We start from the raw sequence: 27,480 nt of genomic DNA, 5'->3' as shown, positions 1-27,480 counted from the left end.
CTTTTTGAGACAAGGTCTCCCTGTAGCCCCAGCTGTCCTGGAACTCACTATGTAGACCAGGCTGGCCTTGAACTCAGAGAGATCGCCTGCCTCTGCCTCCCGAGTGCTGGGACTACAGGCATGTGCCACCAGGCCCAGCGAAAGCCACATAACACATTTTATTTCATTTCCAAGGTAGAAATGTTCTTAGAGATGGGGAGAGTGAGGATCCGAGAAGTTGAGTAACTTGGGCAAGGGTACCCAGCTGACAAGTGGTAGATGTCTGATTCTAAAATCTGTTCTACCAGACAAGAGCCTAACAGTGCAGGATAAGAGGCCAGTGATTCAGGCTCATGCAAAGCACATCCTCACAAAAGGCCCCACTGCTGGAGCCTCCAGTGACAGCATCCCCCAGGACCTTCTATTCTCTGACTCCCACCTTTCTCTGGGCCCCTTCTGCAGGGTGGTGAAACAGCACAGATGTATGCTTTCACCCCTGTGGGGGATGGGGAGGCAGTGATCCAGACAGAGAAATCTGACAAGTCAGACCATGGGGGGTCTCCCTCCTGCTAACACGCCCCTCCCTGTTCCCATCTGCCCCTCCCTTTTGTGGGTCAAGGCTGCCAGCATCTGAGTCTGCTTCAGTTATGCTCTGGAGGAAGGGAGAGTCAGGGTGAAGGGGTGTCTGTGTGTATGAACATAAGGCCTCCAGGTTCATTCTGACACTGAATGAAAAACTTGCCAATTATTCCTCTAAGCTCATTACTATGCAGACAGACATCTGTTATTTAGGAGTCAACAGCAGAGACATTTTCTTGGGGGGAGGGGCACTTGTGTTCATCTCATCTTTGGTTACTGTGGTATAGCTTCTTGGGCCCTACCCCAGCACTGAGGATCTGTAACCTCCTTTCTCTTTCATCTCACAGCAGCCTTGAGGAAAGCAGGCAGGGATTGGCTAGAGATGGAGGACAACCTAGAACCCAGCTGAAAAGAGGGAAGCAGTAGAAGAGCCAAAACTGTAGAGGAAATTACTAGAACAAAGATCTGAGTCCCCCTCTTGGAGAAGAGTGTAGAGGAGACAACTGTGCTAGGCTGGCCTGCCAGGATCCTGATATCCACTGGGAAATTAAAGACATGACTCCTTGTCCACCTTCTTCAGGCCGTAGGACAAATCCAAGTATATCTGGTGGGTTGCTACGGCAACATGGGCTCCTCAGAGACTTCAGAAAGTTGGTCATGATGACATCTGCCTATAATCTCAGCATTCCTGAGGTTAAGACAGGAGGATACAAGTTCAAGGCTAGTCTGAGTTACATAGTAAGACCCTATCTGAAAAACAAAAACATAGCTAGACATTGTCCACAAACCTGTAATCCCAATACTTGGGATACGGAGGCAGGAGGATCAGTTTAATATCATTTTCAGTTACATAGTAAGTTTGAGTCCAGCTCATAAAAATCCAGAGAGAGAAAGAACCCAGAAAATGTCATAAGGAGAAGTCAGAAAAATAAAGACCAAAGGGTCTCAGCCCTTTGTACCTTTAGGTACAGATAGAAGACACAGACATTCCCCTTCCATCCTCCATTTCCTAAGTTGCAGCACCAAACCACCCCTCAAAGAAGCCTTTGCTGTTAAGAGTTGGGCCTGATGATGAAGGCTCAGGCAGGAATTCTTATGTTAAAAGCCAGCCAGCCTGGGCAACTTAGACTATCTCAAAACAGAAGGTAAAAAGAAAAGGGGCTGTGGATATAGCACAGTGGTAGAATGTTAGTATACCAAGTATGAAACTCTAGGTTCGATTCTCAGTACAAAAAAAGAAGATAAAATGTGATGTCTTCAGACCCAGTTCAGAAGCACTCAAGTCTGTGTAGCCATCTTACAAAAATCAACACAAGTACGGGGTCTGTCAGAGTCAAATAGCTTTCTCACCTTCTGCTCACAGGCTCTTCCTCAACGGCACAAGGAGGTAGATATTACCTCTTTCCTAAGTATGAAGACCAAGGGTCAAACAGGTGCTGGGCCTTGCCCAAAGCTTCCCAGGGTGAAAGCAAGAGGACTGGACCCAGGCCCTAGGGCCTCTATTGCCCTCTCAGGCTCTTTCCCTGGCTGCTCCTCCTGGAAGGCTAGACTCACAGTGTGGGAAGAAGGGACCCTCCTAGGTTGAAGTATTTGAGAGGTTAGTCCAGGAGTCTCCCCTGCCCCACCCTGGTACACCCCACCCAAGCTGATTGCCAAAGTTAAGATGCATTGACAACATTAGGGTTATTAGTTGCTTATTTCATTAAATGATTAATGAGGCTACATTGTTTCCCAAATGGGTATCTAATTTGTGGGGGAAACAGCTGCAGAGAAGGAAGCTGAGCCTGACTCTTACATATGGGTCAGGGCAGATGTGAGGTTCCCTCCAGCCTGTAAGGATCTTTTTGTTGTTAAGTCTTTTTGAGACAGGGTTTCCCTGTATCCCCCCGCCCCACCTGGCCTGGAAACTATGTACACCAGGATGCCCACGGAGTGCTGGGATTAAAGGCATGTGCCACCATACCTGGAACAGCCTCATTCCTTTCTCTACCTGTTGTTGGACTCCTCAGTCCAGAGGCCCAGCCTCTTCCTTGGAAATAAGAGTTGGCAAATCATCCCTGCAGAGGGGACCAAATTTTGTTCCCACTGGTTTTGGAAATGTATTAAACTTTGGGGGTTCCACCAACTGATTTATCTTCCTAATTATGTTTGCTTTAGGCAGATATTGAAATACATTTGCATTCTCTAAACACAAATGGTAGGAGAGGGATGTCAGGAAAAAAAGAGGAAGTGCAAATGTTCTGCACTGCAGTGACTGCAGCCTTGAGCCTGCTTTGTAATGAAAAGTCCAGGAACAATGTCCTGCCAAATTTCCAAGTCCATTTTTTTCAATTTTTGATTTATTTTTATTTTATGCATATGAGTGTTTTGCCTGCTTGTATATAAGTGCACCACATACCTGCAGTGCCTACAGAGGTCAGAAGAGGGTGTCAGATCCCCTGGAGTTGGGGTTAAGGATGGTTGTTAGCTGCCATGTGGATGCTGGGAACCTGGATCCTCTGCAAGAGCAGCCAGTACTCTTAACTGATTAACCATCTCTCCAAATCACTTTTTTTTTTTTTTAAATCTTTTTAAGACAGGGTCTCTCTGTAGCCCTAGCTGGCCTGGAACTCACTATGTAGACCAGGCTGGCCTTGAACTCACAGAGATCTGCCTGCCTCTGCCTCCCGAGTGCTGGAATTAAAGGCATGCGCCACCATGCCTGGCCCAAGTCACTTTTTTGTGGGGGTGGATTGTCAGTCTCAGCCCAGACTGCCCTTGAACTTGCAACAGTCCTCCCACCTCAGCCTCCCAAGTAATATGATTACAAACAAGAGTCACCATGCCCTCTTCCTAGTCCATTTTTATGACACATCTCTACTGGGGAAGGATCAGTTTTCTCTGAGACAGAGATCCACCTAACTGGTCATGAGAGCCCCAGCCCTCTCTAGCATCTCTAAGACTTAGGGCCCTTGAAGAAGGTCTCGGAGCCAACCCCTCACCAGTTGAGAGTAAGGGAAGTCTAGTGCCCTTGAAGTTACCCTAGAATCCCTTAGACTGGTTGAGATAAAAGTCCCACAGGAGATGGGATGGGGCTGTCCACTGAGAGAGTTAGGAAGCAGTTCTTTCCAAAGACTTGGATTTGGCAGAGGGAAAGGAGGAGGTGTTTTATATGACGCATAGAACCCAACCTCCTAACCCCTACCACTGCATCAGGTAACCATCTATCCAGAAAACCAATTCTGACCACTTTGGTCTCTGCCTGAAATCCGTGGTGACTCTTCACATCCCTACAAGGAACTCTTTCTTCCTTTGTGGACTCTATAGTGGCCTCAAAGGTCCTTCCCAGCCTTGTCTGCTCTCCCTGCTGTGGAGGTCATGGAAGTTGTGCCATACACATCTTTGCCTCCATGTGTCTGCTCCTGCTGTACCCTCTGCCAAGCGATCCTTTCCTAATCCCCATCTGCAAACTCCCCTTCAACTCTCAGGAAGACCTTTGCTCATGGAGCTCCCATAGCAGCACATATGTGTACAATGTCCCTCAGACAAGGTACCCTTATACTGGGGATGCCCCTCTTCCCTAGTGGGCTGGCCTCCAGAAGCTCAGACTGACTACCTCAATCTCTCAAGTCAGTAGCCCAGTTGATGCAGTACATGTTGCTTGAGTACACAGGGAGGGGTGGGATGTAAATTACATTAGGGTGCCAGCGGATGGGAGGGTAGGGCCTGTGCTCTGGAAGAACTAGCTGGGACTAGGATTGGGGGAGGGGAGGACCAGGAATGATTCCTGGGGGAGAATGTCACCAAAAAGAGACCAGTGGGACCAGAGCCAGGGAGGGAATACAGGACAATCTGAAACCAGACTCCCAAGAAAATAGACCAGCAGTGTCCTTCCTGTAAAGTACTCTGGCCATCCCTTCCACTGGCTTTTGTTGGCCTAGGGCTGGGGTGGGGATGACTCTCAATCACAGCTGATGCTTTCCCACCAATCATTACGGAGTTCAGGATAGAAAAGAGGGACAGTCCCTGCTTCAGCCTTGAGGCGGGGGGATGGTAAGAAGTCCGTACCACTTCAAGACCCCTGCAGGGTAATTCTGAGCAGCCATTCACTCCAAGGCCCCTGAGGGCTATCCACCTCTTTAGCTGGATTCTCAAGGTGTTTCTGATTAAAAGCATGGTTTTTTCTTGTGTTCTGTCTGTGGGCATGGACACTGGTAAATTAGTTTTTGAGAAAGGAACAAAACTAAAGCCACAGTTGTTTTCCATGGACATGGGCTTTATTTGGGATCTATTTGGGGAAGAGAGAGGGAAAACTAGAACTGTTTGTTGGGCTGATGGTAAAGAGGGACTTTTCCTTGCTTTAAAATTTAGTGCATGATGCCTGGAGGTTAGAATGTGTGAGAACAGATGTACAAGGGAGAGGAAAGGAAAAGAGGTCATAGGATTGACCCTTTCTCAGGGAAGGCAGCCTGGATATGGGACAGGGATGGGGAGGAAAGTTACATTTTATAGAAGACTCAACCAAGGTCATTGCTTGATCCTGGCTTCCCTAACTTAACACACCTGCCCACTCAAGTTCATGCCCCAGATGCCCACTTTATTAGCTCTCTCAACTTCCAGCAGAGAGGGGGATGAGGGTATGGGGAATGGTCACACCCTCCATCCTTTAGTACCTCCAACCAGAAGAATTGCTCCCTCTGCTGCCCTGACCTCCAGCCAGGGTCAGGAGGTCAGGAAGCCTAGGTGCAGGCAGGAGAACAATTAGCCTCCCACCATCCCTCCTGGCTCTCTGCCCCACTGCAGCCCCTCACATGAGGTTACAACTCTTGGCTCGATCCTTATGTATCTCGCCCTCGTTTCCCCGGTCTGGCCGTCCTGACAGCTGAGTGGATCTCTGCAATCCCCGGCGTGAGTCAGTGCGTCGCAACTGCCTGTGGCCACGGCCAAGAGAAGCCACTGTGGCCACATGGAAGACATCCCTGACGCTGCGCTCAGAAGATCGGGAGGAGCATTCAACGTAGGACACAGCCCCCACCTGCTTGGCCAGCACAGTGCCCTGGAAAAGAAGTGCATGGAAGAAAATTATAGGGCTTAGCTCACAGCTCAGCAAGGAACTTGGAGGCTATGAGCTTGGGGTTGAAGGTCAGGGCTGGAGGAGGATCATGGGATACAGTCAGAGGTTAGGGCAAAAGACTAGGTCGGCCAGGAAGGATATTTTCAAATCAGAGACAAAACAGGTGTGTGAACTCCAGACTGGGGTTAGATTGGAGGTCAAGGGTCTCACCTGCTCATGTGTAACAGGGATAAGCCTCTGCTTGGATAGTTCCCTCAGTGTAGCCAGGTCCGTCCGCATGTCCAGTTTACAGCCAACCAGCACAACCTTAGCATTGGGGCAAAACTCCTGAGTCTCCCCTTGCCACTAGTTTGGGGAAGAAAATGGAGTTATGGACAGGTGGAGGGACATACAGGGAAAAGCCTTGCTCCATGCATACAGAAACCATGCAGCCCTTCTGGCTGAGGAAGGATGTGGGAATGCTGGGTTTGGGTTGAGAGCAGGACAGTGTCAGAGAAGGGGAGGAGAACAGGGCCACAGTGAGACTATGGGGTTGTCTGTCAGCCTGAAATCTTCCCATTCTCACTCCCTTTTCCCATACTTTGGGGGACAGACCACACCCTCCGCTGCCTGAGAACTAGGGCTACCCTAGCTGACTTTTGTGCATTCACCACAGGCTTTTCTCATGGAAATAAGGGCCTGGACAGAAGGCCAAAGGGCTTCTCTGAGCTCCAGGATCAGCATTCCCAACCCTTCCATCTAGAGCTTCCACAGCCAAGAAGATGGGGAGGGCAGATAAGGACTCCCTGAGTCTTCTTGCTCTCATCTCCCCCAGCTGCTATTTCAAGCGCTGAGGGCTGATTTGTAGGAAGGAGCAGGATGGGAGGAATGGGGCTGAAGTAGAGGATGACAACTTCACCCACTACCCAGCTGATGGCCATTCGCCAACCATCACTCCCACCTCCTGGTTTGTGTCTGGTCCCCTCATGGCCCTGCTTCCCCAGGCTTCCACCTTTTTAAGGACACTGTCCAGTGTTTCAGGCCGGCTGATGTCAAAGCAGATGAGCACAGCATCTGAATCCGGATAGGCCAGAGGCCGGACATTGTCATAATAAGAGGAACCTGAGGGGAGAAAGTGAAGGGATAAAGCGTCTGAGCCGGTAGGCGGCCTGGAAGGGAAGGGGGAACTGAAGAGATTTTGGCCAAGGGATGCTGGGAGCAGGGAATGGAAAAGAGCAATCATTAATACTCATCATGGAGTGTTTCTTCAAGAAAGGGAGCAGGTAGAGGGGAGAGGAAAGAGCGGAAAACAGCAGCTCTCTGCTTCCTTATGGATTGCTTTAAAAGGAATGATTTGTAGCCGGGCTTGGTGGTGCACGACTTTAAATCCCAGCACTTGGGAGGCAGAGGCTGGCAGATCTTTGTGAGTTTGAGGCCAGCCTGGTCTACATAGTGAGTTTCAGGACAGCTGGGGCTACAGGGAGACCCTGTCTCAAAAAGACAAAAAAAAAAAAAAAAAAAAAAAAAAAAAAAGATTTGTAATCTTAGGGAGTTTCGAATCCCTTTAAGAAGCTCACAAAATCTATCAATATCCTGACAAAATTTTATATGTGCTTTCTGGGCTTTGATGAGACATCTTCTAAAGTCCTCCAGGGTACAGTAAAAATAAAAACCCTTCCCATGGGTTTGGGGCAGAGGCAGGGAGTGGAGTGTTCCTATTCTCTAGGGGCTCTATCAGATTTCTCTAGTTCAGTCTAGAAAAAAAACAAAATGAAAACTACTTCCTTCTACTCCCCTCACCCCAAGAAATTCTAAATAGGTCTCCTAAAGCCAGTCCCATCTCCTATGAAACACGTTCCAAAATAAGAGTCATTCCTTCTCAACTTCCTTAGGTTAGCAGAACCCAGCTGTGGGGTTTGGATATTAGGCTTTCTACTTAAGAACATGGTTTCTGTCAGGCTCAAGGAGCTCTGCCTCAGTTTCTCTGGCTGTAAGCAGAAAACTGATGTTCCATTTTAAAACTGGATGTATGCCTGAGCTAACCTGGAATCATCAGGTCTAGCCAAGGGAGGGGTCAGGGTGGGGGCCTTGGAAGTCAGGGTAACCTCGAGGGACTTGGCTACCTGAAGTATCCCACATGTTGAGCTCAATGCGGCGCTTGTCGATCTCGAAGCTCGCGGTGTAGTTCTCAAACACGGTGGGGACATAACTCTGCAGGAACGGATGGGTCAAAATGAGATCCTCTCTCTAGTCCTTGCCCAGACTACTGCCCTCTTCCCTCCCACGCCCGTATAGCTCAGTCCCTAGACAGAAGTTAGTCTAGGGTTGGGCGAAGTGACAATCCCAGGAACTACTGCCCCTGCCTCCATGGGAATCTCAGCTAGGATCACAGACCCGCTCTGGGTCCCTTCAACCCCTAGCTCTTTCCCTCCCAGATGCCCAGCCCTTCCGGATCCTCTGATGTGCCCAATCCCCATCCATTTCACCGTGTTCCCTAATTCCTTCCAACTCAATCCTCTGCAGTCCTTCCAGAGCCCCCCCCCCAACGCCTCCTCCCCCTCCTCGGAGCCTCTTTCTCTCGTCCCTGGTTTCCCTGACACCGGTTTCCATCGGTCCCCGAGGCCCCTGTCACCCCCTCCCCGCAGCCTTGGAGCCCCTCTCTCAAGACGCGGGTTCCTCACCCCGGGGTAGGCGTCCTTGGCGAACACCTGCAGCAGCGCCGTCTTGCCGCACTCTGCGTCCCCCACCACTACGATCTTGCAGCGGCCGCTCTGCCCCTCCATAGTCCCGGCTACGCGCCGGCCCCCAACGCTGCCCCCCCCCCGGGCCCCGCCGCCGCCTCTGCCACCTCCCCCCCCGCCGCTGCAGCTGCAGCCTCTCGGGCCGCCGACACCGGCATATCGCAGGCCCGCGCCGAGCCCCCGCCCGGGGCTGCGGGGCCCCCTCCGCCCCGCCCCCACGCCGGGGGCCGCACCCCCTGGCCCCGCCTCCCACCGCACCGCCGAGGGGCGGGTCCGAGAGGACGGGGCGGAGCTGGGGAGACCGAGGCCTGAGCAGAGTTTAGCGCACTCGCTTGACACCACGGGCCCTTGAGGGTTCGGGGTCCGCCGAGACCCGCCTAGCTGAGCGCCTTGGAGACGGGGGGCGGGGCAGACGGGGCGCAGTTCAGAGGGGTAGCGTATGAAGCTGCACACGCGCGAGGCTTGTGTGCCCACGCGTGCACGCAGGTGTGCCAGTGCGGACACGCGCGGCAGTAGCCGTCCACTTCCTGAACACAGGGGGGCGCGCGAAGTTGCGAAGGAGCCTTTTTAGTTTCATCTCCCTCCTCTGTCGCGTCCAGGCCAGGCTTGGAGAAAAGGAAGTGCAGACTCCAACACTCCCACCCGACGTTAGTGACATCATAGCTTTCCGTCTCTATGGCGACGGGTGGCCGGATCTGGGGCTGTGATAACTTAACCCTGGGCGTGGACTGAGTTCCTCCAGTCAAGTACTGAGTGGAAAGTTTTAGGGGGAGCGCTTGCGTCCTCTGGTGGATGGTTGGGTTGAAGGAGAAAGGAAACAAGAGGAAGACAGAACAGAGGGACAGCTCGGCTGGAGTCAGAGCGAAAACCCAAAAGTCCATTTCAGCCTCGACTCAGACTAATAATCCAACCACCGTTTGTATAGCATCTTTTGCCTTTGAAAAGCTTTTCCTTAAATCGAGGGTGCTCGATTTAATTTTTTACCTGGTTTTGGATAATCTTGTAAAGGTACCTAGAACACACAAGCATCATCACTTTTATAGAAGGAAAAATGAGGTACAGTGCATTTACCAAAACTAGTTTAGCCTGGAGATGTGCATGCACAAATTTCTGCGCACCATCCTCAGCATCTCAGAGGGAGAGGGTTGAGAGGGGGGAGGGAGAGAGGGGGGAAGGGAGGGAAGGAAGGAGGGAGAGAAGAGATGGGAGAGGAGAGGGAAGAAGGGGGGGAGAGAGGGAAGGAGGGAAAGAGAAGAGGTGAGGAGAGGGGAAGGGAAGAGTGGGGAGAGGAGGGGAGGAGAGAGGAGAGGAGATTCTCGTAGTTTGTCACTGCAGGACCACAATACACGAAGTCTGGTTATTAGTGGTTAAAGTTACAACCTGAGGCACAATTTCACTGGGCTCTCGTCCACAGGTGGCTGGTTCCCCAAATCTGATGTGGAGCTCATCCTTCAGACCTCTCCATGACAGTCTTAAATTTGAATAAGGCTTAATATGACTAAATCGAGTCGCAGTCTCTACATGCCCTAAAAGGTCCTGGTGCATAGCAGTCGCCCGGCACTGCGAGCCTTTTTCCTGGTCTCGCAGATGGCACGGCTCCGGGCCGGCCCTTAAGCCACCCCCCCACCGCGCGCGAAGCTCCGCCCCGGGCAAGCGCCGCGCCCCGCCCCGCCCACTGGGTCCGCAGCCGCTGCTCCACTCGACCGCGCCCCGCCCTCCCCAGCTGTGCACGGTCTGTACAGCTGGGAGCGCACGTCGGGAGTCCAGCCATGTCCGCCGAGAGAGAGGCAGCCGAGGCGGCCCCGGTGACCGCGACGGCCGAGGCCGGAGCCGGGAAAGATGCCCCTGCGCAGCCCCCGAAAGCCGAGGCAGCGAGTGATCCCCAGCCGCCCGCGGCCTCTGAAGGGCCCGCCGCCTCCTCCGCGCCGCCGCTGCGCAGCCTGGTACTCACCAGCTTCGGCGGCTACGACAAGGTGAAGCTGCAGAGCCGGCCCGCCGCACCCCCGGCCCCGGGGCCCGGCCAGCTGACGCTGCGTGTGCGAGCCTGCGGACTCAATTTCGCCGACCTCATGGCCCGGCAAGGGCTGTACGACAGGCTGCCGCCGCTGCCCATCACCCCGGGCATGGAGGGCGCGGGCGTCGTGGTGGCCGTGGGCGAGGGAGTCAGCGACCGTAAGGTGAGCAGGACCGAAAGGGGCGCTGAGGCACGAGTGGGCGGCTGCCGGGGGTGTGGCAGGGCGCGGAGCCTGGCACGGGTCGAGGTTGGACTAACCTAGGGAGCTAGGAGAGCAATTATGCCTTGAGGCTCCTGGGGAAAAGGATTTCCCGGGGAGTGGCGGGAACGTTATTGCCCCTTCCCGTACCGTTTTTAGTTGTGGCCGCCGCCCCTAAGCGGTGTTGTCGGGGGGGGGTGTTGTGGGGGGGGGGGGGGTGGCGGGGAAACAATAAGGCGTCTGCGCGCATGCGCATAGTGATCTTGTCACCCCCCCCTCGTAAAACCACACCTGTACCCTTTGCCCACCAAACACTCCCGGGGCATTTGTGTTCTTTGACCCTGAGTGACTTCTTTGCACCCGCTTTTCCCCCTAGGGAGCTTTGAGGAGCTGTGTAGCCGAGCTTGGGCGGGGGCCCGCAGTGACCGCGCCAGAGCACTAGTCACATGCAACCCCGTGGTGTGTGTGGGGGTGTAAGGCGGCCCCTCCCGAAGCCGGGCTAGAGGGGACACGCCCATCATGGGACAGAGGGAGCCTTGCTCCCCCCGACCCAACCACCACGAGCCCCACTACTAGTCGGGATTTGGTGGGGAGGTGGAGGATCAGGATCTTTGTCCGACTGCAGTATCGGCTGACTCAGCGGGCAGGCCGCGACCCCAGGGCTACTCTTAGGAACTTCCGGCCCAAACCGCCTTGCCCCCACCCTTTTCTGAGCACCCACCCCCACCCCCACCCCCGCCGCCTCAGAAACCCAGGCGGGTGGAGCAGCCCGTTTTGGACTGGGGTAGGGAGGTGTGGCACCATGAGCAGGTTGGCCCAGCTCTGCCGGTCTGTTTATCACTTATCTTTAAGCGTAGCCACAATCTCGGCCACATGACACGTCTAGATGACCAACTATTTGAGAGACTTCTCCATCTCATGTGTTTAGGGGTTTAGAGGCCTCTCCAAAGCAGTCTCTGGCTGACCTGACAGCCCAGGCATCACTGGATTTGTTGGATTTATCGAACATGCAGCCATTTCCTCCTTGAAGGGCTTCTACATGAAGCCAGCCCTGGCCCCAACCTTGACCTGACTTCAGAATAGAAATAATCCCACTCTTGGAGCTAAGAGGAATTTCTTTTTAGGGGGGTGGATTGTAGTTTGAATTACTGCTGAAGGCCGCCCATCTCTCCACACTTTCTGCCTGGTAAATACAGGATATCCTGTCCAAGGCAAGAATCTGATGTAAGAGGTTGGATTCTGTGGGAGGGCTTTCCCTCCCTTCTGGTGACTGGGCTCCTGAGGGGGTCATGGCCCTGACCTGGGATGGGCTGAAGGTTAGGCATGAACCTGAGTGCCACTTGTTCTAGGCTCCATTTGGGTCTGGCAGTTACCCAGCTGGCTGTGGCACTGTTGCCAGCTTGCCTGGGTTGTTTCTGTGTCTGCTAGATTGAATTCTGGGCCTTCCTTTCCCAGACCTCACCCTTAGGCCAGAACTTGCAGGAAAAGGTCTCCCCCTCGGTGGTATATGGGGACTTGAAGACATAAAAAAAAGGCCAGTGTAGGAGTCTCATTCCCCTACCCTGTGAATCCTGAGTCCCCTGGCAGGAGCTAAGGTGGACTCTGATGGCCCTCTGCATGCTCTTCAGAGAGCCAAGAAAGGACTTCCTACTGGCTGTGAGACTCCCTTTCCTCCCTCTGCCTTTCACTTGACCTCAGTTGCTAAGCTGGAGGGATTCTTTGTGTCCTTTTCCTCCTGCAAAGAGACCCTCCAGCAGGTGACTGAAGATGGGGGCAATGCCTTTTCCTTTGTGGCTGGGATGCTACATCTCTTCTTGTGCATCACCCTCCTCTACCATGTCTGAGTGAATGTTTTCTCTGGGGCTCCCAGAGCTAGCTTAAATACAACAGCCCCCGAGGTGGTCACATCCAACCCTAAGTACCCAGAGACATCTTCCTGCACTTTGGCATGGCTCTTGCCACATGCTGCCCTCTTCCTTCAGTTATTTGGTGACTTCCCCTTCTTGTTGTTATTGTCATTACTGTTCACTAACATTGCTAAGTAATTACTGTCTGCTAGACATTGCACCAAGAGACACTGAATGTTGTTCTCTCATTCTTAAATTTTCATCCTAAAAATTCCCCTAATGCAGCAGATAAGAAAACTGGTTAAATAAATAATTTTTATTTGCCCGAGGCCACACTGTCAGCAAATGGTGGAGCCCATTTCTGTAATCTTGCCCTAACTGTAAGCTTCTTGCCATTCAGGTATCTTACATAATAATGAAGTGTAGAATCTGTAAAGCGGAGATAAGGGTGATATCTGTCCCAAAGCTGATGTAGGATTGAGCATTTACATATAAAGCACTTGTGACAGGGCCTCAGTGAGCATTCAGTAAAGGGAATTCTTGTTGATACTGTTACTGTTAACACCTTGACCACTGCTGCTGTCTCTACTGCTGCTTCATCTCCAGGGGTCTGGTGCATGATGAAAGTCCACAAATTGCCTGTAGGTGAATGAATGAGTGACTGAATGATATTTTTCATTCTTTTAAGGCAGGGGACCGGGTGATGGTATTGACCCGGTCAGGCATGTGGCAGGAGGAGGTAACTGTGCCATCAGTCCAGACCTTCCTGATGCCCGAAGCCATGACCTTTGAGGAAGCTGCTGCCTTGCTGGTCAATTACATCACCGCCTACATGGTTCTCTTTGACTTCGGCAACCTAAGGCCTGGCCACAGCGTCTTGGTACACATGGCTGCAGGTGACAGGTCCCTTCCCTTTTCACTCCACCCTGATTTCCCCTCCAGGCCCCTTTCTGTAACCTGGCTGGTTTGTTGTCATGGCAACACCAGGCTGCCTGGCCTGTGTTCCTCAGAGGCCTCTATAGTATAGTTGCCATGGTAACATTTACGTACCAGGCCTAGCCTGGTGTCCTTAGCAACATGCCGCCACCCCACACCTTCTCCTTTCCAGTCATCCTCCCTTCCAATTCTCAAGCATGGAATTGAGCTGGGGCACAATGACAGTGGTGAACTAACTAGCTCCTTGGGAAGCTAGAATGCTGAATGGTGACCAAGTGACTCCATGTCCGGTCCTCCCCCACCCCCATGGGTATCTTGCTGCAGGTGGTGTGGGTATGGCAGCCGTGCAGCTGTGCCGCACTGTGGAGAATGTGACAGTGTTTGGAACAGCCTCAGCCAGAAAGCATGAGGTGCTGAAGGAGAATGGGGTCACACACCCCATCGACTACCACACAACGGACTATGTAGATGAGATCAAAAAGATCTCTCCCAAAGGTAGGGTCAGGGCCTGGGGAGGGATGGCACAGGACAAGGAGAGTGTCCAGATCTGTGTACATTAATGCTTTTTTCCTGGGTTTCCTTACTCTGTGACAGGAGTGGACATCGTCATGGACCCTCTGGGTGGGTCAGATACTGCCAAGGGCTACAACCTCCTCAAACCCATGGGCAAAGTTGTCACCTATGGTGAGTTAGTGGTTCTGGGATATAGCAGGTTGCATGAGGCAGGAGGGTGGGACTGATGAGTAGAAAACTGGGACACGGGGACTTGAGATTTTTTTTTTTTTTTGTCATTTTGAGACAGTGTCTCTCTGTAGCCCCAGCTGTCCTGGAACTCACTTTGTAGACCAGGCTGGCCTGCCTCTGCCTCCCAAGTGCTGGGATTAAAGGCGTGCACCACCACACCCGGCCAGACCTGAGCTTTTGGGTTGAAGGGGAACCAGAGACTCCAGGGCTCTACAGTAAGAGTCAGGGTTTGGACTGGGCCTGGATATGTCAGTAAGATTGCTGCTCCCTGGGTGCCAGCTACTTGTTCTCTTCCACAATTTTTCACATGCATCAGTAATTTTGTGTTCCTATTTGCAGATTATTTCTGATACAAAACCAACCAGTCTGCCTTCTTTCTATAGCACCCCCTGGGCTTCTTGGGCAAGCTGGATTTTTATTAAAAAGCCCACTTTACACAAAAAAAGTAAATATAGAGCCGGGCATGGTGGTGCATGCCTTTAATCCCAATCCCAGCACTGGGAAGGCAGAGGCAGGTGGATTAGGTGGCTCTCTATGAGATCCAGGCCAGCCTGGTCTATATAGTGAGTTCTAGGCCAAATGAGGCTAGAGATGAGCTCTTGATTCTTCTGTCCTCTGCCTCCTAAGTGCTCAGATTATAGGCATGTGGCACCATACCTGGTAAAGAGTAATTTTTCCTTTCCTTTTCCTCCCTCCCTCCCTCCTTCCTTTCCTCCCATCTTTTTTTTTTTTTTTTTTTGTCCTTTTGAGACAGGGTCTCCCTGTAGCCCCAGCTGACCTGGAAGTCACTATGTAGACGAGGGTGGTCTTGAAGTCAGAGATCCACCTGCCTCTGCCTCCCAAGTGCTGGGACTAAAGGTGTGCGGCCTGGTCCATCGTTCCTTTTTTGAGGCAGGGTTTCATGTATTCCAAGCTGGCCTCAAATCTGCTGTATAGTCAAGGATGAACTTGAACTTCTGATCCTCCTGCCTCTACCTCCCAAATGCTGGGATTACAGGCTTGCTCTGCCATGCCTGATTTTTATAGTACATGGTAAACCAGCATTCTACTAACTAAACTACATCCCCAGTCCTTTTGTATGTATGTATGTATAAATTTTGGGGGGGATCTTTTTGAGACAGGGTCTCTCTCTGTAGCCCCAGCTGCCTTGGCACTCACTATGTAGACCAGGCTGGCCTTGAACTCACAGAGATCTGCCTGCCTCTGCCTCCTGAGTGCTGGGATTAAAGCCGTGTGCCACCACGCCTATATGTAAATTTTTTTACATTTATTATATGTATGTGTACATGTTGGTGCCATGGCACACATGTGGAAGTCAGAGGACAGCTTGCAGGAGTCAGTTCTCTCCTTTTTTTTTTTTGTCTTTTTTTTTTCCTGGAGCTGAGGACTGAACCCAGGGCCTTGCCCTTGCTAGGCAAGCGCTCTACCACTGAGCTAAATCCCCAACCCCCTCCTTTTTGTTAATGTTACTTTACTTTTTACAAAATTTTGTTATTTTTATTTTATGTATGCGTGTATTGCCTGCATGTAGGTAAGTGCACCTATGTCGTGCAATCCCCAAGGAGGTCAGAAGAGGCTGTTGGATCCCCGGGACTGGAGTTACAGACAGTTGTTAGCTGCCATGTGGGCGCTAGGATTCAAACCTGGGTCTTCTGCAAGAACAACCAGTGTTCTTTATTTTATTTTATTTTTTTAATAATTTTTATTTTATGTATATGAGTGTATTATCCGCATGTATGTGAGTGCATCCGTGTCGTGCAATGCCACGGAGGTTTGAAGAGGGCTTCGGATTCCCCTGGAACTGGAGTTAAGGCGGGTCATAGCTGCCATGTAGGTGCTGGGAATCGAACCTGGGTCCTCTGCAAGATTGATGTTAACCGCTGAGCCAACTCTCTAGCCCACAACCAGTGTTCTTTAACCCCTGAGCCATCACTCCAGCCCCCAGTTCTCTCCTATCAAGCAGGACCTAGGGGTTGAATTCAGATTGGTGGCAGGTATCTTTGCCTACGAAGCTATCTTACTGGCCCATTGTATATGTGTGTGTTTTGAGACAGTGTCTCCTGTAGCCCAGGCTGGTCTCAAACTTGCTATATAGCTGAGGATGACCTTGAACTCCTTATTCTCCTGCCTCCACCTCCTGATTTATGGGACTACAGGATGTACTACCACATCTGGCAGAGAGCGATTTTTAAAAATTTGATTTTTTTTTTTATGTATGAGTGTTTTGCCTACACGTATATAAGTGCACCATGTGCATGCAGTGTCAGAAGAGGGCATTGGATCCCCTGGACCTGGAATTAAGGGTGGTTGTTAGCCACCATGTAGGTGCTGAGAACTTAACCTAAGTGCTCTGTAAGAGCAGCCAGTGCTCTTAGCCAGTGAGCCATCTTTATGGCTCAGAGAACTATTTTTGAGTCAGCAAGAGTTAGTTTGGGCCTGGTAACCAACAGCTCAGGGATTGTCCTGTCATTCCCTGGTACCAGTGTGGTGGGTTGCAAGAGGAAGAAGGGGCTAGACAAACATGAATTCAGATGTGCAGGCAGATACCTGACAACCTGGATCATAGACCATAACACCCTGTCCCTTAGGAGTGGCCAACATGCTGACCGGTCCCAAGCGAAATCTGATGGCTCTGGCCCGCACATGGTGGAATCAGTTCAGTGTGACAGCTTTGCAGCTGCTGCAGGCCAACCGAGCTGTGTGTGGTTTCCACCTGGGCTACCTGGACGGCGAGGTAGAGCTGATAAATAGTGCGGTGACCCGCCTCCTGGCTCTGTACAATCAGGGCCACATCAAACCCCGCATTGACTCAGTCTGGCCCTTCGATAAGGTGAGTGTGATGACTACAGGGAGGTTCTGGGTAGGTCACAAAGGCCAGGGTCTCAGGAGAGGATCCCTGGGGCAAATGGGAGCAACTCTTTGGGGCTGGCTCTTGTGAGATGGGGCAGATAACACCTGGAGTGGTCTTTTCTTCCTCTCCAGGTGGCTGATGCCATGAAGCAGATGCAGGAGAAGAAGAATGTGGGCAAAGTCCTCCTGGTTCCTGGACCCGAGAAGGAGAACTAGGGTCAGGGGCTGAGAGCTCTTGAGAGCCAGGAAGGAAGAAGATGGGAAGATGGGAAGCCTTGTTGTGTTCACCACCAGCCTCTCACATTTCATCCTCTGTCATGATGCTCTGCCCTCCCTGCCCCCAAAGTTCTCTGTGCTGATGACCATTTCCCTGCCCTGAGCTTTCTCCTGGCTCAAGACTGCCCTTCCCCCACTCCTGCCCTCAGAAGAGGTTGGGAAGTGACCACTTGGATGTCTGGGCCCTGCCAAGGGGACAGGGTAGATCAGAGGGAGACTTCCTGCCCCTCACCCTCTCCCTGGGCCTGCTATGCTGCTTTTGTGCCAAGGCTAGCCAGTCCCTCCCTGTCCTGTTCTGTGTGCTTCAGTCTCTGCCTCACTTTCTCTCCTGCCCCTGCCCCACTACCTCCCCAAAGAATGAAAGTGTCAGCTCAGCATGTGGGGCTAATTTGTCTGAGTCCAGCATATACCTGTATCTCCCTAGTGTCCATTCAACCCAGGCCAACCAGTGCCCACCTCTGGGCTTGCTCAGTCCCCAATCTTGTCTTCTGTCCTCAACTTCTTAAGCACAATTGGACTTCTTCCACCTCCAGCTTGCTGCCTTTCTTAACCAAGGCTGCCTCTCACAGCAAGGGCAGGAGTCAGACGGGCTCCCCTAGGTCACCACTCTGGGAGGGATACCAAGCACCCCTACCCTTCACTGAGGCCTCTGGATTTGTTCTCAGTGCCTTAGCAGAGGAAAACCTGTGCTTGTATGTGTTTGTGTATATGTAGGGGTCCCTGTCTCCACCTCCTCTCTGCTCTGTCCTCCCCAGTGCCTTCCTTGTCCTGGTGGAGCTGGGGTTTTACTCCTCCCCAGTCCTATAACACTGCCAAAAATCTGTGTCTGTGTCAGTGGATGGGGAGCCATCCCCCAGCCTCTAGGGGTCAGTTGCCCTCACTGTGTTCTATGCCCTGTCCTGTCTCAGGGTGGTGGAGGAGAAGAGGCAGGAAGCTTAACCATCCAGAGCTCTGGAGACACTGCTAGGTTTTGTGGGACCAAAGTAAGAATCTGAGCACATTCCTTTTGCTGTCAAGAGAGGCTCAGGGCCTTCTCAGAGCCTAGAGGCAGATTTGAGGATCAGCCCCAGACTTTGTTTACATGGGTGGGGAGGAGGAACTTGGGTGGGGGCAGGGGAATTAAAGGGGGTGGTTAGGACCTGGGCTACTGGAGCCAAAAATGGGGACTTTTAGGGCTAGGGGGTAACCCCTCTGTCTCTGAGCTGGGATTAAGAAAGGCTATCCATTGCCAGTGGGAGGTGGGGGGAGGGTTTCAGCCTCTGTAGTCTAAATGAGGCCTCCATATGGGAAGTGCGATTTCTGCTTTTGTGTCCCCCACCCCATTACCACAGCTGCCTTTGTGTTTGTGTCAATAAAAAGCCAAGCCCTGGGTCCTGACCTGGATGTTATTTCTGAGAGTGTCGGGAAAGGTCTGGGTTCTGCCCCGCCCCGCAGCTGCCCTTCCATGCCCCACAGTTCCTTTCATGAAATGAGGAAGAACATCACTGTGGTAGTACACACATATTGTTCCCTACTGCATATGGCAATACATGATCCCTGCCCCTGAGAAGGCAGACATGCAGATCTAGGCTGACTTGACAGTAAAGACCGCCAGGCCCTGCTGTCCTGGGGGCACAACTGCCAGGGCCTCTACTTCCCCACCCCCACGGGTGGGCTTCTGGAAGTGGATCTCCAGGACATCATGCAGCTCCTGGGCATCCAGGACATCAGGAATGTTCAGCACCAGCACTGAGCAAGGTGCTGGCTGGGATTTGATCTAGGAAAGGAGACATGTGATGGTAAAGGCTCATGGGAGTACAGGGCAGGGCAGTGGGGAGCAGAGGTTAGGGCAAGCAGTGCCCCATGAAAGCATAGGAGGGTTGGGGAAGCCCAGAGAGGAGGCTGCTTGGCAGGGCTGATTGGGTTTGAAGGCTCTAAGCCCTCTCTAGGCAGGTATCTAGCAGGCAGACCGAGTCCTTGGCCCTATCCAGCCACTTACCTCGGCCTCATGGATCACCCCTCTAACATAGGGAGAGACTTTCAGAAGGACCTGCTGCCGGCCCAGCGGTACACTAAACTGGCCAATCTGGCACAGGTTCTGAGCCACTGTGGGAACAGGGAGGAGTAGGCATTTGTCATGAAGGCCTCTCCTCTCCCAGTCCCATGCACCCTAACCTCCCCTATAGGGGCCTTACCTTCCGCCTTAGCAAAACCCAGCATGACAGTCCCTTGCAGCAGCTCCCTAGTCTCCACATCCCCACCCCCATTCTTGGCCTTGCCAAAGAATATCTCCAGCTTGTCCAGCAGCTCCTCCTCACTCAGCCTGAGTTCTGCAGGAAACCCACTGACCAGCACTCTGTGGCTATCTGGCTGGCTGGCCACCTAGGGAGAGACAGGACAGAGTAGGCCCACTCATCCATAGGACCCAGCGGCATCCCACCCCTTGCATGTCAGAGGACCCTGCCATTTTGTCACCTGGATGGCAGTCACCATGGGCAGCTCCAGGGCCTGGACCTGCACCTGCAGCCGGCATTCCTCCATGTCAATATTATGCTCCTTCTGTCGTAACACTTGCTGAGCCACTGGCATGGGGGGGGGGATCACGACACAGGAGTCAGTACTGGGAAACTTCCAGGCCTCCCTGCCTTCTGTGGCTCTCCTCAAGCTCACCTTTGGGGTCATCGAAGGTGACCAGAGCGGAACTTCCAGGCAGAGGACAGCAGATCCGAAAGTTAGACACCAGAGGCTTGAGTGTGTGCCTGCCATTCTTGGTGAGTCCTCGGAATATCAGGGGGATTTCAGGCATTGGGAATGGGATCTGGAGGTCGAGAAGGGAGGCAGATGCAGATATCCTTCAAGGGTGGGAATGTGGGTACTTCTCCCACCCAGACATAAGGTGTCCGCCAGTTCCATTTGATTGATGCTCAGTGCTGAATGCTTTTACTGAAAGAACTGAACTGAGCAAGTCAGCATGACATTGGCCATTTTACATACAAGCTCTTTGTCTTCATACAAGTCTGGGAGGTAGGTCGTTTTACTTTACAGATGAGGAAACAGATTCAGAGCTCAAGTAACATTTGAGGTCACACAGGGCCAAGAGTAAAGCTAAGAACTTCCCAGCTTTTTCCTACCAGACATACCTCATCTCCCACCTTACCTTGTTTTGGGGGGAATCCTTGAGCTCCCTTCTCAGCTGCTGCAGCTCCTGCAGCCTCATCTTTAGCCTGGCCTGCCTCTCCTGAAGAATGCAGAGGGCCTGCCAGAGCAGAAGGGAATGAGGAGACCTCCACCTGCCCAGTCCTCCCAGGCACCCAGCAGCAATCAGGACCAGAGCCCTTGCAGTTGCTACAAAAGATTCAGGAGCACAGATCCAGGGTTTAACAAAGCTCGTCAAGCTCCTGCTACCAGGCCCTAGACCCTGGTAAGGGGAGTTAAGGGTGGATCCCTCAGGCCTATACCTATAACCTAAGACAGCAAGGTTATACTGCTGACTAGGAATAGCAGCAGGAGTTTAGAGGAAGGGGTTAACACAACTAAGGAAACTAAGGCGCATGCGTTTGATCCCAGCACTTGGGAGATTCACACAGCCCTTTCCACTGTCACTCACACTCTCCCCACCCGTCCCTTCTGCCCCAGGGCACAGCACAGACTTCCAGGTCTGCTGCTTCAGCCGCTCTTTTTTAAAAACATTTTACAAGACTGGAGAGATGGCTCAGTGGTTAAGAGCACTGACTGCTCTTGCAGAGGACCTGGGTTCGGTTCCCAGCACCCACACGGCAGCTACAAACCGCCCTTAACTCCAGTTCCAGGGGAATCTGAAGTCCTCTTCTGGTCTCTGCAGCATTGCAAGTCACGGGTGCACTCACATACATGCAGGCAATACACTCATATGCATAAAATTAAAAAAAAATGTCCTATCACTTAGCTACACCCCAGTAAATGTTTCCTAACATTTGCTAAATACTTTTGACAGGCACTGAGCTAAATTCGTGTCTTTCTTGTTTTCTTTCTACATTTATGTATTTGTGTGTGTGTGTGTGTGTGTCCACATGTGCTAGAGCATGTGAGTGTGGAAGTCATAGCGCAATTTCCTTCCTTTCCTCTTCTTCCCCACCCCTCTTTTGGTGGCAGGGTCTCACACAGCCCAGGCAGGCCTCAAACTTTCTATGTAGCCATTGATAACCTTGAACTTCTGATCCTCCTGCTTCCACTGCCCAAAAGCTAAGATTACAGGCCTGGTTTATGCAGTGCTGGGGATTGAACCCAGGGCTTCATGTATGATAGGCAAGCATGGTACCTAAGATACATCCCCAGCACCTTTCAGTTGTTTTGAGATGGAGACTTGATCTCTGGTAGGCTGGCCTCAAAGTCACAGCAGTCTCAGCCTCCACAGTGCTGGGATTACAGGCATGAGCCACTGCACCCATAAACTAAACCTTTCAAATGGACTCTATCTCTCAATTCTTGTGACAACCCTAGGGAGATACCGTCTTGTCTTTATAGATGAGAAAACTAACTCAAGAGAGTTAAAAGATATGCTGAGTCAGACTGCTCTGCCAAACAGTGCTAGCCAGTGAAGAAACTGAGCCCAGACCAGGTGTGGTGGAGCACACCTTTGCTCCCAGCATTTAGGAGGCAGAGGCAGGTGGATCTCTACAAGATTGAGGCCAGCTTGGCTTACAAAAGAGTTCTAGGCCCCCACTTCTGGAAGACCCACCCTGCCTTTTAAAAAAACCGAACAGCTGAAGAGATAGCTCAGTGGTTTAGAGCACTGGTTGCTCTTGCAGAAGACCCAGGTTCGAATCTCAGCACCCCCATGGTAACAACTCAAGTTCCAGGGGATCTGACACCCTCTTTTTTTTTTTCGGTCTTTTCGAGACAGGGTCTCCCTGTAGCCCCAGCTGTCCTGGAACTCACTATGTAGACCAGGCTGGCCTTGAACTCACAGAGATCCACCTCCCTCTGCCTCCCAAGTGCTGGGATTAAAGGCATGCACCACCACACCCGGCCTGACACCCTCTTCTATCCTCCATGGGCACTGCACAACATGGGTGCACTTACATACACGTAAAAAAAAAAAAAAATTGGACTGGAGAGATGGCTTAGTGGTTAAGAGCACTGGCTGTTCTTGCAGAAGACCCAGGTTCAAATCCCAGCACCCACATGGCAGCTAACAACTGTCCATAACTCCAGTTCCAGGGGATCTGACCCCCTCTTCTGACCGCCACAGGCATTGCATGATGCAGGTGCACACACATAAAATAAAAATAATAAATAAGCCGGGCACGGTGGCGCACGCCTTTAGTCCCAGAACTTGGGAGGCAAAGGCAGGTGGATCTTTGTGAATTCAAGGCCAGCCTGGTCTACATAGTGAGTTCAGGTCAGCTGGGACTACAGGGAGACCCTGTCTCAAAAAGACAAAAAATAAAAAATAAAATAAAAAAATATTTTTTTAAAAAAAACAAAGCTGGGTGTGGTAGCACATACCTTTAATCCCAGCATTTGGGAGGCAGAGGCAGGCAGATCTCTGTGAGATCCAGATCCAGGCCAGCTGGGGCTATAGGGGGACCCCATCTCAAAAAATATCAAGCCCTGAGTGGAGAATCATTTGCCCATCTACTGGCTTGTCCTCTTTTCATGTACCAAGCTGCCTTTCAGGCTGGTGTGATTTGGAGCAGATCCAAACAGAACACCAACACAACAGACAGGGAAGTGGCACCAGGAATCACAATGAACGCACCTTTGTTTGTGGGATGGGGCAGACATTGACTGGCACAGTTTAGGAGGTGGTTAGGAAACCTGATAAATAAGATTGGCTCAGAGAAATGTGTCCTTACTTGGGAGAGATGCAACTCTGTATTGATCATCCCTGTATCCCCAATGTCCAGAAAAGTCCCCAGCACAAAACATGTTCAGTAAATGTGTGATAGATGACTAATGTGGATGGATGACAGGGCAGGAGCTGTCCAGATGTCACTGAAGACATTCAGTATGCAGAAGGAAACTAGAGTTTGACCAAATCCTATTGGCTTAGGAATAGTGAAAAAAAGTTCCTGTCTGTGAATCAAAGGCTGCAAACTCAGGTTCTTTAAGGGTCAGTTAAATGCATGGGTCAAGAAAGTGATGCAGGCTAAGGAGTAGTCAAGTTTTTTCCATGGAGACATGGTTTCCATATTCTACATCTGCCCTTTTAAAAATTTTTTAATTTACAATTTTATGTGTATGTGTGTATTGCCTGAATGTAGGTAAGTGTAGGTAAGTGCAATGCCCGAGGAGGTCAGAAGAGGCTGTTGGATCCCCAGGAACTGGAGTTATGGACAGTTGATAGCTGCTATGTGGGTGCTGGGATTCAAACCCGGGTCTTCTGCAAGAACAACCAGTGTTCTTAACCACTGAACCATCTCTCCAGCCCTTTTTCTTTATGAGACACGGTCCCTCTGTATCCCCAACTGGCCTGGAACTCACTATATGGACTAAGCTGGCTTTGATCTCAGAGATCCACCACCTACCTCTGCTTCCCAAGTGCTGGGATTAAAGGCATGTGCCACCAGACCTGATTTAAGATTTATTTTTATTATCTGTACTTCTCTGTGAGGGGGTATATGCATATGGCCTTGGAGGCCAGAGGCATTGCTGGAGTTTATAGGCAGTTGTGACCTGCCTGATGTGGGTACTGGGAATATAACTTGTGTCCTTTGAAGACTAGTACCTGTGCTTAAATGCTAAACCATCTCTCCAGCCCCATATCTTCTTATTCTTAAGGGAAATTGGAAATCTAGAGGTTTTTTTAAAGACTATTTTATTTATTTTTATGTGTATGAGTATAATCGCCTGCATGGATATGAGTACAGCCATGTCCTGCAATGCCCTCGGAGGTCAGAAGAGGGAGTCAGATCCCCTGGAACTAGAGTTATGGACAGTTGTTAGCTGCCATATAGGTGCTGGGAATGGAACATGGGTCCTCTGCAAGAACAGCCAGTGCTCTTAACTGCTGAGCCATCTCTCCAGTCCCAGATTGCTTTTTTTTGTTTGTTTGTTTTTTTTTGAGACAGAGTTTCACTATGCATCCCTGGATGGCCTAGAACTCACTATATAGACCAGGCTGGCCTTGAACTCACAGAGATCCACCTGCTTGTGCCTCCTGAGTGCTGGGATTAAAGCTGTACACCACAACTAGCCATAAATAGAATTTCTTGAGGAATAATTCAAGAAGAATTTAAATTCTTTTTCTTTTTACTTTTTTGGTCTTTTTGAGACAGGGTCTCCCAGTAGCCCCAGCTGGCCTGGAACTCACTATGTAGAACAGGCTGGCCTTGAACTCACAAAGATCTGCCTGCCTCTGCCTCCCGAGTGCTGGGATTAAATATCTGGTTCTTGTCAATAACTAGATTTTTCAAACAGTATGTACAGTGTGATCAAGATTTTGAACAAACCGGGTGTGGTGGTGTACACCTTTATCCCAGTACTCGGGAGGCAGAGGCAGGCAGATCTGAGTTCAAGGTCAGCTTGGTCTACATAGTGAATTCCAGGCCAGCTGGGGCTACAAGGGAGACCCTGCCTCAAAAAGACGAAAAAAAAAAAAGAAAAAGAAAAAAGAAAGAATAGGAAGACATGGGGGTTGGGGGAAGGCAGCTAGAGATAAATGTGCATGCCACCACACCTAGCTCAGAGGTTCAGTTTGCTACCAATAGGAAATGAGAAATAGTAAAGATTCTTGAAAGGGAAATGAGGTGCGGTGATAGATTGGGCATTTGTTTCATTTTGCTTTGTATTTTGATTCTGGGGATTGAACCCAGACCCCTTCACATGCCAAAGATGTGCTCTGCCATCGCACTACCATCCTAGACCAGATAACATTTTATTGATTTACTGGGTGTAGTGACTCATGCCTTTAATCCCAGCATTTGAAAGACTGAGGCAGGAGGACTGCCATGAGTTTAAGGCCAGCCTAGCCTACAATAGTAAGTTCCATGCTAGCCTGGGCTACAGAGAGAATGAGGTTTTCTTAAAATATCAGACAAACAAAAATCAATGTGGCAGTGCTTCCAAGAGGACAGGATGAACTGAACTAGGGACTTTGGCTTTAGTAAACACACCCAGATTGCATAGCTTGGACTCCAGCCAGTGTGATGGGTGCAAACCTGGGCTGTGTATATGTGTGTGCATGCCACGGTATCCAAGTGGAAGTCAGAGAACTTCAGAAATCAGTCCTCTAATTCACTTTGACACAGGGTCTCTTTGCTGTCACTGTATGTGCCAGGCTAGCTTTGGACTTTCAGGTATTTTCCTGTCTGGCTCCCATCTTGCTGTAGGAGTGCAGGGATTACAAGATGCATGCTACTGTGCCAAGTTTTAAGCAGGGTCTGGGGATTCAAACTCAGGTTCTCATGCATGCAAGACAGACACCTCCCCAGCCTCTGCTATGTAATATTTTGCCAGTTATTTACCTATTCTATGGCTGGACATGTATGTTTTCTATTTTCTTTTTAAAAAATTTTATTTACTTATTTAATGTGTTTACATGTATTGTGTGCATGTAGGTAGGTGCACCTGTGTCGTGTCGTGCAATGCCTGCGGAGGACAGAAGAGGCTGTTGGATCCCCTGCGACTGGAGTTACAGACAGTTGTTAGCTGCCATATGGGTGTTGGGATTTGAACCCGAGGCTTCTGCAAGAACAACCAGTGTTCTTAACTGCTGAGCCATCTCTCCAGCCGCTCTTTTTTCTTTTTCTTTTCAGTGTTTTGGATATGAGATTCTCTATTTAGCCCAGGCTGATCTTGAACTCCTGTCTCAGCCTCCAGAGAGCTGGGACTGCATCTGCTGCTGCTTTTACTGTTGTAAACACTATAATAGTAATCTTTGCACAGATGTTCCCCTGTTCACAGTGGAGCTACATGCCAAGAAAGCCACTGTGAGTTGAAAATCCTGTATGTTGAGATGGCTCAGCAGTTAAGAGCACTGGCTGCTCTTTCAGAGGACTAGGGTTCAGTTTCTAGCACTCACATGGTGATTAACGATGTTCTATAACTCCAGTTCCAGGGGATACAGTGCTCTCTTCTGACCTCCTTGGGCACTGCAGGCACATGGTGTGTTTACATACATACATGTAGGCACACATAAAGTAAAAATAAGTAAGTCAAAAATGTTTTTTAAAAAGAAAAAATACTTTAAATTTAAAAATGCAGTAACTTAGCCAGGTATAGTGGGGTATATTTTTAATCCCAGCACTGGGGAGGAAGAGGCAGATGGATCTCTGTAAGTTCAAGGCCAGCCTGGTCTACATAGCGAGTTCCAGGACAGCTGGGGCTGCAGGAGGACCCTGTCTCAAAAAGACCAAAAGAAAAAAAAAAAAAAAAAAAAAAAAGGAAGGAGAGAAACAGAAAGGAAAATGCATTAATGCATTAAATAGGCCTATCATGGTTTGGCACCACTGGGAATCAGCTGTTTCATTGTGGCTACATGGCTCATGCCATCCCTAGAGACAGTGTCATATCACATAAGGAAAAGATCAAAATTCAAAGGGCACTTCTGACTGAATGTGTTGTCACTTTAGCACCTTTGTAAGTGGAGGGCTTATCTACACATGGACTACTGATCCTGTCTTTATGATAAGTATGACTGTTTTTTAATTGCTCAATCCAAATACCCACCAAGTTGCTAAATCTCTGTGGTTATTTTCTTTTTTTCCAGTGTTGGAAACAGAGAACAGGGCCTTGCAAATGCTAAGACATGCTGTCCCCAGAACTACACCACAGTCCCAGAGGCAGGCAGATCTCTGTGAGTACTAGGCTAGTCCAGTCTAAAAGCAAGTACCAGGTCAGCTAGAACTACACAGGTGAAAAATACTATCCCAACAGCACCTCTGCAAAAAAAAGTAAAAGTGGGGGCTGGAGAGATGGCTCAGTGGTTATAAGCACTGACTGCTCTTGTAGAGGACCTGGTTTGGTTCCCAGCACACACATGGTGGCTAACAACCATTCATAACTCTAATTCCAGGGAATCTGACACCCTCTTCTGACCTCTGAGGGCACTGTATGACATGGGTACACTTACATACATGCAGGCAATAAACTCATACACATAAAATAAAAATAAAAAACATTTTAAGAACAAAAGCAACAAAGAATTTGTTAAGACATTTCAGCTGTATGGGGCTGGAGAGATGGCTCAGCAGTTAAGAACACTGGTTGTTCTTGCAGAAGACCTGGGTTTGAATCCCAGCACCCACACAGCAGCTAACAACCATCCGTAACTCCAGTCCCAGGGGATCCAACAGCCTCTTCTGACCTCCTCGGGCATTGCA

The 27,480-nt window shown here is 50.5% G+C and overlaps 3 protein-coding genes across 3 annotated transcripts in view; 1 reads left to right on the top strand and 2 right to left on the bottom strand.

Annotated features, from left to right (window-relative positions):
• Nucleotides 1–4,792: 4,792 nt before the first annotated feature.
• Nucleotides 4,793–8,531, bottom strand: Rnd2 (Rho family GTPase 2). The gene is made up of 5 exons (XM_008835355.3): nucleotides 8,272–8,531; nucleotides 7,714–7,801; nucleotides 6,603–6,712; nucleotides 5,822–5,956; nucleotides 4,793–5,593 (listed from the first exon to the last, which is right to left on the bottom strand). The coding sequence occupies exons 1-5, from the start codon at nucleotides 8,371–8,373 to the stop codon at nucleotides 5,345–5,347; spliced, it is 684 nt and encodes a 227-aa protein (XP_008833577.1). The 5' UTR covers nucleotides 8,374–8,531; the 3' UTR covers nucleotides 4,793–5,344.
• Nucleotides 8,532–10,100: 1,569 nt separating this feature from the next.
• On the top strand, nucleotides 10,101–18,567 carry Vat1 (vesicle amine transport 1). Its single transcript, XM_008835354.3, has 6 exons — nucleotides 10,101–10,508; nucleotides 13,080–13,287; nucleotides 13,652–13,822; nucleotides 13,922–14,011; nucleotides 16,660–16,901; nucleotides 17,054–18,567. Exons 1-6 carry the CDS (start codon nucleotides 10,101–10,103, stop codon nucleotides 17,135–17,137), a joined length of 1,203 nt encoding a protein of 400 aa, XP_008833576.1. The 3' UTR covers nucleotides 17,138–18,567.
• Nucleotides 18,568–18,682: 115 nt separating this feature from the next.
• The window catches only part of Ifi35 (interferon induced protein 35), a 16,208-nt gene continuing 7,410 nt past the window's right edge, over nucleotides 18,683–27,480 (bottom strand). Inside the window, exons 2-7 of the mRNA XM_008835353.3 lie at nucleotides 20,334–20,432; nucleotides 19,847–19,994; nucleotides 19,652–19,758; nucleotides 19,372–19,558; nucleotides 19,176–19,282; nucleotides 18,683–18,953 (exon numbers count right to left, since the gene is read on the bottom strand). Coding sequence (XP_008833575.1) covers nucleotides 18,762–18,953; nucleotides 19,176–19,282; nucleotides 19,372–19,558; nucleotides 19,652–19,758; nucleotides 19,847–19,994; nucleotides 20,334–20,432 — 840 coding nt within the window. The 3' untranslated portion in view covers nucleotides 18,683–18,761. The remainder of the gene's footprint in view (nucleotides 18,954–19,175; nucleotides 19,283–19,371; nucleotides 19,559–19,651; nucleotides 19,759–19,846; nucleotides 19,995–20,333; nucleotides 20,433–27,480) is intronic.

The sequence above is a fragment of the Nannospalax galili genome, unplaced genomic scaffold, assembly GCF_000622305.1.
Source record: "Nannospalax galili isolate Female #2095 unplaced genomic scaffold, S.galili_v1.0 scaffold137, whole genome shotgun sequence".
Lineage (NCBI taxonomy): Eukaryota > Metazoa > Chordata > Mammalia > Rodentia > Spalacidae > Nannospalax > Nannospalax galili.
This window is presented reverse-complemented; position numbering and strand designations above follow the sequence as displayed.

Excerpts from the sequence above, each read along its gene's own strand:
- Rnd2 (XM_008835355.3), bottom strand. The coding sequence starts at position 8,373 with ATGGAGGGGCAGAGCGGCCGCTGCAAGATCGTAGTGGTGGGGGACGCA. Across the intron at positions 5,957-6,602 it reads TGGACAGTGTCCTTAAAAAG|TGGCAAGGGGAGACTCAGGA; the intron begins GTGGAAGCCTGG and ends TCCCCAAACTAG. Across the intron at positions 5,594-5,821 it reads TCCCTGTTACACATGAGCAG|GGCACTGTGCTGGCCAAGCA; the intron begins GTGAGACCCTTG and ends CTTCTTTTCCAG.
- Vat1 (XM_008835354.3), top strand. The coding sequence starts at position 10,101 with ATGTCCGCCGAGAGAGAGGCAGCCGAGGCGGCCCCGGTGACCGCGACG. Across the intron at positions 10,509-13,079 it reads AGGGAGTCAGCGACCGTAAG|GCAGGGGACCGGGTGATGGT; the intron begins GTGAGCAGGACC and ends CATTCTTTTAAG. Across the intron at positions 14,012-16,659 it reads GGGCAAAGTTGTCACCTATG|GAGTGGCCAACATGCTGACC; the intron begins GTGAGTTAGTGG and ends CCTGTCCCTTAG.